General features: G+C 32.0%; 1 protein-coding gene across 2 annotated transcripts in view; it reads left to right on the forward strand.

Annotated features, from left to right (window-relative positions):
* The window catches only part of HSPA4L (heat shock protein family A (Hsp70) member 4 like), a 50,043-nt gene that overhangs the window by 14,496 nt on the left and 22,545 nt on the right, over positions 1–13,002 (forward strand). For both annotated transcript variants that reach the window (XM_036852582.1, XM_036852581.1), the window contains exons 4-12: positions 601–741; positions 3,487–3,609; positions 6,437–6,536; positions 6,903–7,036; positions 8,812–9,056; positions 9,199–9,275; positions 9,909–10,060; positions 10,562–10,668; positions 11,662–11,795. In XM_036852582.1, coding sequence (XP_036708477.1) covers positions 601–741; positions 3,487–3,609; positions 6,437–6,536; positions 6,903–7,036; positions 8,812–9,056; positions 9,199–9,275; positions 9,909–10,060; positions 10,562–10,668; positions 11,662–11,795 — 1,213 coding nt within the window. The remainder of the gene's footprint in view (positions 1–600; positions 742–3,486; positions 3,610–6,436; positions 6,537–6,902; positions 7,037–8,811; positions 9,057–9,198; positions 9,276–9,908; positions 10,061–10,561; positions 10,669–11,661; positions 11,796–13,002) is intronic.

The raw sequence follows: 13,002 nt of genomic DNA on the forward strand, positions 1-13,002 counted from the left end.
TATTCTATAGTTTGAACTACATGTTCTAGTTAAAGAAAAAAATTACTTTGCCAAAATACAAGCTATTTACAAATTAAGACACTTTAACTTAGCATCATGTTACATGGAAGGAGTTTTAATTTACTAGCCTAGGAGCAGTTTTCAGCAGTGGAAGCAACATAGTAACACAAAGAATAAGATATTGAGAGTAAAAGAAAAACATGGCAATAAAAAACATAGTTTAAATAAAAACACGAATGAAAGTGGAAAGAAAGAAATCAAAGATACTAATTTATTAGCCCAAAAGTGTTGAAGAAAACCAGAAATGAGTTGTAGTTAGATTTTCATTGTATTATTTGAAAAGTTTTACAGTTTTGTTCTTTTTAAAAAGTTTTAAAGTTTTTTTTCTTTTTTGAATCTAACATTCCTAAGGTAGGAGCAGAGTTGGAGGGGCAATAGTGTAATTTTTCTATCAATTAGAAACCAGAAGAATGAATGATTGTGTGTGATTCTGAACTTGAATATATAGGATAAGGAGACTTGGTGATTCTCAAGTATTAGCATAGTGTTTATTTTGCATTAATTAAGTAATTGATAAATAAAAGTGTTTACTGCCAACAGATAGTCACGAATGTAAGAAATACAATTCATGGTTTCAAAAAGCTTCATGGGCGATCATTTGATGATCCTGTTGTGCAGACGGAAAGGATCAGGCTTCCCTATGAGCTGCAGAAGATGCCTAATGGAAGTGCAGGAGTTAAGGTAAGCTTATATTCCCAGAATGCAAACATATGTTCAAATTAAAGAAACCAAATATGATAATATTGCCTGTTTTTAAATATTTAAAAAATTTTTAATTTAACTCCTTTCCTCTGGATGCAGTACCTATATACCAAAAATACAGGCAGTTTTCGTAATATGCTTTAGTGAATGCAAAAAAAAAAATCTGATTTAGAATAATAATCTTTTTAATCCAAATACTTTTATTGTCAAGAAAAAAGGATTATTATTTGGAGAACTTTTAGAGGTGAACCACTTTTAAGGAATAAAGGCAGAAGCATATGTGATTTAGAAAAATAGGCCCCAAAAGTATGTTAATTTCTATAATGAGTTTTCTCAGATTTAGAAGAATCTTATAACATATTATAGAAGTATTAAAGCAAACTCTTCTTCCAAGTAAGAGATGGATTCTGGATTTTTACTTCTATATCCTGAGACAGAAAGTTATAGATTGGTTAACAAAAACTAACAGAATACCCCAAACCACAGAGTTATTATATGGCTCAGCAATTCTACTCTTAGGTATATACACAAGAGAATTGAACCATATGTGCACACAAAAATTTGTACACTAATGTTCATAATAGCAGTATTTATAATAGCCAGAAAGTGGAAACAACCCAAGCGTCCATCAGCTGATGAGTGGATAAACAAAATGTGGTATAGCTATTCAATGGAATATATTATTTGGCCATAAAAAGGAGTGAAGTACTGATACATGCTACAACATGGATGAACCTTGAAAACATGCTAACTGGAAAAAAGGCAGATATAAAAGGCCACATATTGTATGATTCCATTTTTTTGGCTATCCAGAATCAGGCGAATCAATAGACATGGAAAACAGATGAGTGGTTGCTAGGAGTTAAGGGTAAGGGGGAATGGGTGAATCTACTACTACTACTGCTAATGGGTCACTCTTTTTAGGGTGATGAAAATGTACTACAGTTAGTGGTAATCAGTGTACAGCTTTGAATAGACTAAAAACCACTGAATTATATACTTCAGAAGGATAAACTTTATGTGATATGAATTATATCTCAAAGTTAAAAATTTTAATAGCTGATTTTAAACTTGATATATATTTCCATGTTTAGAAGAGGGTTCTGACTACAGGATGGATGATGAGTTGTAGTAAGGAGACATGAGACTTACAGTAGTTCAAAGAAGACACCATGAGAGATTAAAGACAAGTTGAAAAATTGTGCAATTTGTGGATCAGGAGGTGAAATTTGTGGATCAGGAGTTGCTGACTAGGAAGCTGGATGGGTCATGATAGCAATAAATGAGATAAAGAATAATATTCACATGTCCTTTAGATATGATAACTTCTGGTTAATGACTCTGTGGAGCAGTTTTATTCTAAACTACTTAAATTCTTTTGCTTTTATTCTTTCAAAAGAAAATTAAAAATTATGCTTTGTGAGTAGTTTGATAAAAACACAATAAATTATTTTTACAGAAAGCCAAAACCTAATTTTTAAGTGATACAATTTTTATACAGTCATAGTGAGTGCATGTAAGCTAGTTGAAGAGGCTTTGAAAACGTTAATCAGTCCTGTGTCAAACTAAGTTTCTTCATCTTTTGAAGACTGAAGATCTTTAGCATTCAACTTCTCAAGCATTTTATCCACTTATTTTTTCTGACATTTGTTTGAATAAACTTTGATGTTTATTTCATCTAACTTTTATATTATTTTTAAAAATACTGTATTGTTGTGCCTCCTATAATCAGACTAAGACACCTGGGTACTTGATTCATTTTCCCTTGTTTCAGTGTGCTTGATTTCTTTCCGTGTTTAAAGACAGTAATTTCATATAATGCTTGGTTTTGAACTTACTTGTAAATTGATTTGTAAACAAATGGCTATCAATTTTAAGTCTGTTTCAAAGTAAATTTTATATAATTATTTATACATACTTATACACTTACATACAAACATGCATTGTGCTGCTTGAGAAGTTCTTTAAAGCTCTACCAAAGTTTAGTGTATTCACTCCATTGCGGTACAAAGGTAAAAGACATAGCCTTTTCTTCTGTAAATTAGATGTAGTTATTGTATGGGTTTTAAGGTGACTTTGTATTGCTTATAAATATTGTGGTTGTCATTATGAAAGGGTTTGATTACTTGAATAAAGCACAGGATTCCTTGGTCAAGAAGCACTGTAAAGTTTCATTTTATGTGCTTAAATTCAACCTAGTCTTAAACCTGTGTATGAGATGAAGTGGTTATTTTAAAAAATAATTTTAAAATTCCATGTATACATCTATATACAGTAATATATATTAAATTTCTTTTTTTTTAAATAAGGAATTTTTTCTTTTGGCTGTGTTCTCATTTCCTTTTCACAAAACTGTATTACTAAAGTTTTCATTTTAAACCCAAGAAGAGTTCTAACTTCCAAAAGAAAGATTATTTGATCTTTTTCCCCTTATTTGTTTATAAGGGTAGTGAATGATAAAACTTGCTTTTGTGGGAGATGGGGATCTGGAGCATGTAAAGACACTCTTGAAGATAATTTGTTTGGTTGTAATACTACGTGTAAGGCACTGGAACTTCAGAGATGAGACATAATGATACTAGAGCAATCCTTTTGGTATATAACTTCATTGAGCAAGGACTTTGCCTTTTTCACGGTTGTGTATCGATCATGTATAAGGTAGGTGCTCATAAAATACTAGATGAATAAATGACTCTTGATAAGTATCTCCACTTTTGGCTTTAGGTGCGATACCTAGAAGAAGAGAGACCTTTTGCAATCGAGCAAGTTACTGGAATGCTGTTGGCTAAGCTTAAAGAGACTTCAGAAAATGCTTTGAAGAAACCAGTGGCTGACTGTGTGATTTCAGTAAGTTTTACCTCAGTAATGAACACTCTTGAATCATATTTTCCAGTGTATTAATGTTGTATTGGAATATTTTTCTTCCCTTTATTCCTTCTGCCCTTATCCAGTAAATAACCTAAATCCATTTTTACTTTTATGTTAAAAAATTATTTTATTTGATAAAGTTCAGGATTGAGTTTCCCTTAAAGTTAACTGTGATAATCAGTGAATCTTAAAAACTAATGTATGTGATTAGTTGGTGGCTGCTGTACCTGCCACTTATCCCTAAGAATCTTTCCAGGTAGCACTTAACGTCCCACCTCTAGGGACCGACCTTATTAACATTTATGTCAAAGGTTGAAAATGCCCAGTTGGGAATTTGAGATTCTGTATATTCCGTATCAGAAATAAAAGATCCTTTTTTTAAAATGATAAATTAGATGTATTTAACGTGTATACTTGCAGAAGTTTTGACATACTCATACACCCGTGAAACCATCATCATCACAGTCAGTATAATAAACACATTTATTGCCCCTCAAAATCCACTTGAGCCTTTAAGATAAAAATTGTTTGTATATAAGATGAACAACATGACGCTTTGATATACATAGTGAAATGATCACTACAGTCAAGCAAATTAACATATCCATCTCCTGCGGTTACTTTTTTTTGTGTTTGTGTGGTGAGAATACCTGAGATCTACTTTCTTAGCACATTTCCAGTATATAATACAGTATTGTTAAGTGTAGTCACCATGCTGTACATTAGATTTCTAGAACTTATTCATTCTACATAACTGAAATTTTGTACCCTTTGGCCACTGTCTCCCCATTTCCCCTACTCCCTGCCCCTGTTAACCACCATTCTACTCTATCCTATGAATTAGACTTTTTTAGATTCCACATATAGGTGAGATCATGCAGTACTTTTCAGAAAGAAAAGATCTGTCTTTTAAAGATTCTTAACAAAACATTTAATCTTTTACCCCCTGTCTTATCTCTTGAGATCCCATTATATATTGATAACTAGTTTTTGTTTTTTTTTTTTTTTTGATAACTAGTTTTTAAGTTACATGTTGTCACCTAAATGTGAATATATTCTTAGTACTGTTAAACTTGACTACGTAAGTTCAGGAGTCTCATGTCATCAGAAGAATAGAATCGTATTATGAACTCTTCAGTGAATTTAGTAATTAAAATTTGTCAGGTGTATTTATTTATTTTTAAAATATTTATTTATTTGGTTGTGCTGGGTCTTAGTTGCGGCCGGCGGGCTCCTTAGTTCCGGCATGCATGTGGAATCTAGCCTTGACCAGGAATCGAACTTGGGCCCCCTGCATTGGGAACATGGAGTCTTAACCACTGCGCCACCAGGGAAGTCCCTGTCAGGTGTATATAGAATTTTTAAATGAGAGAAAAATATTAGCTGAGTATTTTGTTTTCCAGTCATTTTGTAATAGTAAATGATGGAGTTTACCATTGTCCAGGCCCTATTAAAGGCATTTAACGTGTATTAACCCATTTAATCCTCAGAACCACTCTGTAGGTAGGATATTATTAACCTCAATTTCACAGATGAAAAAATTGAGACACAGAGAAGTTAAATAACTTGTGGTCATAACTCTTCCATTATACTGCCACTTGAAAGTATATGTCAGAATGGTGCACATTTTAAAAATGTATCTTAAATTCAAATCCATCCCTATTTATTTAGCCATACTTGATTTTACTTTCATGTCAGAAATTAGTATCAGAACATGGCATTGTGAACTTCTTGGGCATTATTAACTTTGTACTCAGTGCAGTAGACCCATGTGAGCTGACAAAGGGAGGTATTTTCTGCTCTATGCACTGTCATATCCCTAATGGCTAGAAAAGTACTGGTACATAAGTGCTTAGTGAAAATTAAGTGAACCATACCTTATAATTTAGGTTTTTGTCTGAAGGATAATACCAAAATCAGGATATACAAACTTAACAAAATTCAAGTTCTTTTGTGTTATTATCTATTAAATGAAATTTCTAAATTCAAAAAGCACTAAGATTGGAGGAGACTACTTACTTAAAATTGGAAGAGCCCCAAGTTTTGTACATGGATATACTTAATTAGCTTTTTAGAAATTTGTCTGTAGACCAAATGGAAGTGCTTCTTAGTTTGACAATAATAAGTATATGTAATCTTAATTATTAGTTTTAAATTAAGAGTTTATTTTTTAATAGAAATATATTTAATGTTTTTTCATGACTTATAAAGAAACACATGCTCATCATAAGTCCCCTGCAATATAGTTCCCCCTCCCTTTGAAATACAACCATTGTAAACATTTGGGAATATATTCTTCTAGTAGTACATACATACACAAAAATGAAATCATGCTGTATATGCCCCCTTTTTTTAATATAATAAAGATACTATTCCATGACAATTCAGATCGATCTGATTCTAACATCTATGTAGGATTCCATTATGTGGATATAACATATTTAACCAATCTCATTTTAATAGACTCTTGGGTTTTTAACGTTTCATTATTAAAGATTAACAAATAAGTATTTTTATAGACCAGACCAACATGAGAAGAATTTAACATATTTTTGAAATCCTACAGTATTAATTCTATTTTACTAATTGCTTTAAATTTGTGTTCATACTTTAGGTCAAAACTTTATGATGTGGAAATTGCCAACCTTAAAAAAAAAAAAACTAGTATTTTTTTCCTCATTTATTTAATTAGAACACCACTCTTTGCCTTAAGCTGTACATAAGTTCATTTTTCAATTGATGAAATGTTTAAGTAAAATCTATTACATTGAACTAATAACACTTAATTATTGTTTTGCAATACCAGATTCCGAGCTTTTTCACTGATGCTGAGAGAAGATCTGTGATGGCTGCAGCCCAGGTTGCAGGCTTAAATTGTTTAAGGCTAATGAATGAAACTACTGCAGGTAAGCAGTTTGCAATTTGAAAATCACTGTCAGAAAAATATTATTATAGTTTTTTTTTTTCTAATTAATACAAAGCATTTATTTTTTTAACTCTATTATGTACTGATATAAGCTTGTCATTTTGGAGCACAACATTATGGCAGAGTTTAAACATGTCTTTCATTGGCTATAAGAGTCATTAATATTATAGGGTTATAGATGGGTAGAGAAAAAAACATTAACCAATTTATGAAAAGTGAATTTATTTTGAAACTAATAATTTGTATTACTCTACTGTGTGTTAAAATGTAGTATCAACATGACTTACCTATTGTTTTCCAAGTGATTGCTAAGCTGGAATTAACCTAATTCTTTGTTCTTACATAGTTGCGCTGGCATATGGAATTTATAAACAGGATCTTCCTCCGTTAGATGAGAAACCAAGAAATGTAATATTTATTGATATGGGACATTCTGCCTACCAGATCTCAGTTTGTGCTTTTAACAAAGGAAAACTTAAAGTAAGTAAATAAATGATTTGCTATATTTAATTTTAATGTCTAAGAGCATATGAGACTATATAGAGAACCCTAATGCTTGGGTTTAAATCCTGGCTCTGCCACTTAAAAACTGTGACCTTGAGCAAGTTACTTAACCTCCCCAAATCTCAGGTTCCTCACCTGAGAATATTATCAGTAAGTACCTCATAGAACTTTTGAGGATAAAATGAGTCAATGATTATAAGATGCTTGGAATGCCATATAGCAGATATTATGTGTTAGCTATTTTTATTATTGTTGAGGTGTTCAGTCACCTATCAGCATAAATTACATATTTATAAATGTACATAGGAAACATTTCTAAAATGATTCCCATTGTCTGTAGAAACCTTTCTATCCTGGAGTCCTAATCAAAATTTTCTACAGTGTGGTATTATTTACCTATATATGCTTATCTTCTTACAGCCTTTGTTTGGTTTTGTATTCATTTCTACATTGATTATCTTACCCAGACTTAACACACATTCTCTCTCTCCCCCCATTACACACACGTATAGATTAGCTCAGAAGAGTAAATGCTTTGGGTTATCCAGTACCTTTTAGAGCCTCTCATCTTGCCGTTTATAGTACTATATTAACATCCTTGTAATCAGAAAATTAAAGGGAAATGACTCATAGTGAATACAGAATCGTTTTTTGCAAATTGATTTAATCCTTGGTATTTAGTGTTGAATTTTAACTTTATTAAAAAAGAACATTTTCCTTTCTTCCTTTTTAGTGAATACCTTAGAGTATAGAGCTATAATTTTTTAGGTCACAGGCCCTTTTGGAAGTTTGATAAAAGCTATGGCCCTTCACTCAGAATGACGCACATTTGCACTAGTCACATACCTACACAATTTTACATCTAATTTTGGGTAATACTGGACCTCATGAAAAGTCTGTCCATGGACTCTTCATGCTAATCTGGGATGACATCCCAATCAGGCTGTGCTCACATCCTACTGTGATGTTTACCACTATTCCACCACCCATCCTTGTGAAAAAAAGCTGATGAACCACACCAACAGTGGGATTCTACTTTTTTAGTCGTGACTGTTATAAGTAGTTATTTTTCCCTCTACCTCAGGGAGAGAGACTAGATGTCTTGGGTCCTGTGTTTTCAAGAACTATATCATTGAAGTGCTGTGACTTGTCTATTCCTTTTCCACTCGACTGCTAACTGGGGCCTATTGCTCAACAAGCTTATTATATTAAATTTTTGTCTCTCCTCTTCATTTTTTTTGTTTTCTTTTTTGTTCCCTCGCGTGCTTTTTTGTTCCTTCTGTATATTTATGCGGGATGGGGGCACTAACTCCTGATTTGTAAGTTGACCAATTACAATATTTTAGATTTAATCTCTGGATTGGCTCTTCTTGGCTGTTTTGGTTTTGGTTACATACTTAGGACCCTTTCCTTGCTCTCTTAAACTTGGTTTTTGGCCCATCTCTTCAGTGTTATAGAACCATAGGTTGTAAGATAATGAAGTTTTAGTCATTGTAACTTGGTTATTTCAGAATTAGAATTATTCTTTCACGTAGGTATATAGATCTATAACTTAAAGCAGATAATTCAGAGTGGATAGATATGTTGGCTAAATATAAGTGATAATTAATATAAGTGGTTCCAAATTTGGCACCCCTGTGATTTTTGTCAAGTTCTTTGGTTTTGATTTTAATTTTAAAAGGTATTTCGGAGGGGGTGCTGAAAACATCTAATATTTCTGAAAATTCCGTTCTGGTTTTTCAATTAAACAGGTCTTGGCTACTACCTTTGATCCATATTTGGGTGGCAGGAACTTTGATGAGGTTTTAGTAGACTACTTTTGTGATGAGTTCAAGACAAAATATAAGATAAATGTAAAAGAAAACTCTCGGGCCTTGTTGCGCTTACATCAGGAATGTGAAAAACTAAAGAAGCTAATGAGTGCAAATGCATCAGACCTTCCACTGAACATTGAGTGTTTCATGAATGACCTTGATGTTTCTAGTAAAATGAACAGGTACCATGCATGCTTTCAGTTTGAAAAGTGTTTCCTTATTTTATGTTTAGTTCATGTCTGATTTTTCTTCGTTCTGTTATTTTAGAAGATATGCTCAATTTTTATATCCCCAAATAATTAATTTTATTTCATTTTCCCACAGGGCTCAGTTTGAACAATTATGTGCTTCCCTCTTAGCCAGAGTTGACCCACCGTTAAAAGCAGTAATGGAACAAGCTAGTAAGTGGAAGTTACTGAACTAACCATCAAAACTGTACCATGGTGTTACTTGAATGGGGTAGACAATGGTAAAAGCAATAAAAAAATCATGTGCTTTTTGAAGACTTGTATTTCTTGTTTTAGAGAAGGAGATTATAGCTCATTGTTTATTCATAAGAGCAAGGCTACTAGAAATAGAGTTTATGAGAACTTCTGACTCATATTGTTTACATCATAAAACTAATGCTAGTTATATTTGAAGGTGTCTATATGTAAGATTTTAAAGATTGATTGAAAGTGGAAATGAGGACATGACTGCTTTTTGTTAAAAGTTTTTTGTAATCAATTAAAATTACCTTCTGTGGCGATATGTGAGGTGGAAGTTAAAACTGAAGGACTCTGAAGTCCATGAGGTGTTTGTCTGTCCTTGTGGTCACTTCATCATCTAGACCAAGTACAGTACCTGATAAGCAGATAATTAATATCTACTAAATTTTGCTTTTTTCCAAAATTTGTTTTTATCTTCTTTCCATTTTACCTTGTTTTGAGCAAATAAAAAAATACATTTTTTTAAAAAAGTACTTTCCGGGGTCTACTGTTCGCATTTTTATAAAGGCTGTCTTATTTTTCTCAATTAAACCTTTCCTTTTCCAGACTTACAACGTGAAGACATAAGTAGTATAGAAATTGTAGGGGGAGCAACACGAATTCCTGCTGTGAAGGAACAAATCACTAAATTCTTTCTTAAAGACATAAGTACCACATTAAATGCTGATGAAGCTGTTGCAAGAGGATGTGCATTACAGGTATGATTATTAGTCTTTTTTTAAATTTTAGAATGTATATTTTGCCAGAAATATGGTGATAGGCCTCAAAGAACTTTTTAATATTATCTTGTCCAACCAGTTATCAATAAGCTAAAATTAAATTGAAATTATTCCTGAAATATAAGGGTTGTGTCTGTCCCATTTGTTTGTAAACTATCATAGGACAGTATGTCTGTAATTATACTGAAAAAGCATTTATTTTATGAATTCTTATAATTATTCCTATTTAAAATTCTTTTTTTGAGATTTAAACATATTTTACATCAGTTTTTGTAAAGTCACATTTTTACATCAGTTTTTGTAAAGTCACAGAAAGAGTGCTCTGACACTTTAAAATTTTAACTAGTTATTACCAAAAACCCAGAAATTTTTAAAATGTAACAATTTTATTATAAGAACTTTATTAAGCAGTTCAATCATGGCAACCTAGGGTATGTTTGGTGTTTGTTGATTTAAATATGGTATACATCTTATTTTCAGTGTGCGATTCTCTCACCAGCATTTAAAGTGCGTGAATTTTCCATAACAGACCTTGTTCCCTATTCAATCACGTTAAGATGGAAGACCTCTTTTGAAGATGGGACTGGGTAAGTTACTTCTAAAGCCTTGGTTAGAGCTTGTCATAAATAAGCAATTGAACCTACTATTCTAAATTAGAGGAATTTATACTTCTTAAACTTGTCAAACACTTTAGAATACTATCTTAGAAACAAGGAGAATATAAAAATGATATATAATCTGTAAACCATTATGGCATATTTTTTAATTAGTATTTTATTATAAAAGTAAAACATTCTCATTTTCAAATAAAAATCACAGTATAGAAATATAAAAACTTAAAAACTTGCATTTGCCGTACCCCAACTCCCTTAGCCCATTTTATTGAGGTAACTAACTATTGTTAACAGCTGGGTATATATCTATCCAGTCATTTTCTTTGAATATCCAAATAAAAGCATGCACTTTTAAATCGTACTTTATTATTAAATTTGCATTTCTGACTGTTGTGAGCTGCAAGTCTTTTCATGCTTTGACATTAACATTTCCTTTTCCATGAACTGCCCAGGATATAAATTGTTTACTTTCCTACCAAAATAAAACCTGTATTTCAAATATTATATTTGACTGCTTTTCAGAAGTATAGTTTGTATAATAAAATAAACCTGTATTTAGGTTTTGAAGTTGCTTTTAAGATTTTGTTCTGTGTTCTGTACATCTGCACCCCCAAGAAATTGAAATTTTTGCACAAATTTCAAAAATATCGATAGAATTTGGTCCTCAGATGTGAGCAAAAACATCCTTATATATTGCCTTAAAATATACCTATTCTCAGATAATTTTTCTCATTTTAGTAGGATAGAATTGTCTGTTACTATGTCAGACGTTCTAAAACTTTGAGCCCTAAACTTGTCAAAAGGCACGTTTATTTATAGCAAAACCAGTAATTCTTTTTCTTAACATTTGTGCACAGAGGTCTTTAAAATTGCTGCTTACCATGAATTAAAAATGAGATGGATTCTGTAATTAGGTTCATAGGCAACTTTCTATTTGTTTTTAACTGTTTTCCCGCTCCATTTTAGGGAATGTGAAGTATTCTGTAAGAACCATCCTGCCCCATTCTCAAAAGTCATTACTTTCCACAAGAAAGAACCATTTGAACTAGAAGCATTTTATACTAATTTACATGAAGTGCCTTATCCAGATCCAAGAATTGGTAAGGGAACTCCAAAACGTTTTTTCATAAATTTTAGCCTCTTACAAATATGTTAATATTTGAATCAAGGAAACAAAGTAACATTTCAGCTAAGCCAGCACTGGATTTTTAAAGAAAGATAATCATACTTTTTTCTAAACGTGCACTTTTTAGTGCTCATAGTTTATTTCTGGAATAACAGCAAGTTTGAATCTTTTTAATTCATTTTGAAATGCGTATTTAAAATGCTCTGTAATTGACCTGAAAAGTTTGGGTGAGGGTTATTTTTTAATGGAAGAACTCTTTAATCAGTAAACTGAAATTGTGCTGCCAGACTGACTACATATTCTGATTTTAAACTTATGTTCACTGGCAACAACTAGAATCCAGTTAATCACTGGATTAATACGAAAGTGGAAATAGGAGACTATAATATCCATTTTAGCTGAGTAATCTTTTAGAAGATATAAAACAAAGTATGATTTACATCATTTAAAAGAGAAGGAATATTAAATTTAAAAATTTTCTGTATGTGCTACTTCTATTGATAGACTAAAAAAGGGGACAATATTAATTTTTCATGTACATTATTTAAAGCAGTAGAAGTAAATTATTGAAAATGGTATTAGTTTTTGAGGGCTTCTGGAACAAAGTACCACAAACTAGGTGGTTTCAACAATAGAAATTTATCGTCTCACAGTTCTGGAGTCTAGAAGTTCAAACTTAAGTTGTTGGCAGGACTGGTTCCTTCTGAGGGCTGTGAGGGAAGGATCCATTCCAGGCGTTTGTTCTTGGTTCATAGATGGCTGTCTTCATGTTCACATGACGTTCTCCTTGTGTATGTATCTGTCTCCAAATAAGGACACCAAGTCATTGGATTAGAACCCACCTGATGACTTCACTTTAACTTGATTACCTTGTAAAGACCCTATCTCCAAATAAGGTCATCTTCTGAGGTTACTGGAGAGTAGGGCTTCAACATATGAATTGGGGCCAGAGGGAGGTCACAATTCAACCTCTAACATAGGTCAGCCAGATTTTTTATATACAGTTTTTCTGCCTGGTAGTGTCTCTGTTACTATGGATAACATTATATATTTGAGACTTTTTTTTCTGAAAAATAAAACATCAGATTTCTTAAAGTGAAAAATTAATGTGACCTCAGTAGGTAGTAGTGACTGGATAACTTACCAATTTTGCTATAGGAAAAATCCAGAAAAATTTTTAA

The sequence above is a fragment of the Balaenoptera musculus genome, chromosome 5, assembly GCF_009873245.2.
Source record: "Balaenoptera musculus isolate JJ_BM4_2016_0621 chromosome 5, mBalMus1.pri.v3, whole genome shotgun sequence".
Classification (NCBI taxonomy): domain Eukaryota; kingdom Metazoa; phylum Chordata; class Mammalia; order Artiodactyla; family Balaenopteridae; genus Balaenoptera; species Balaenoptera musculus.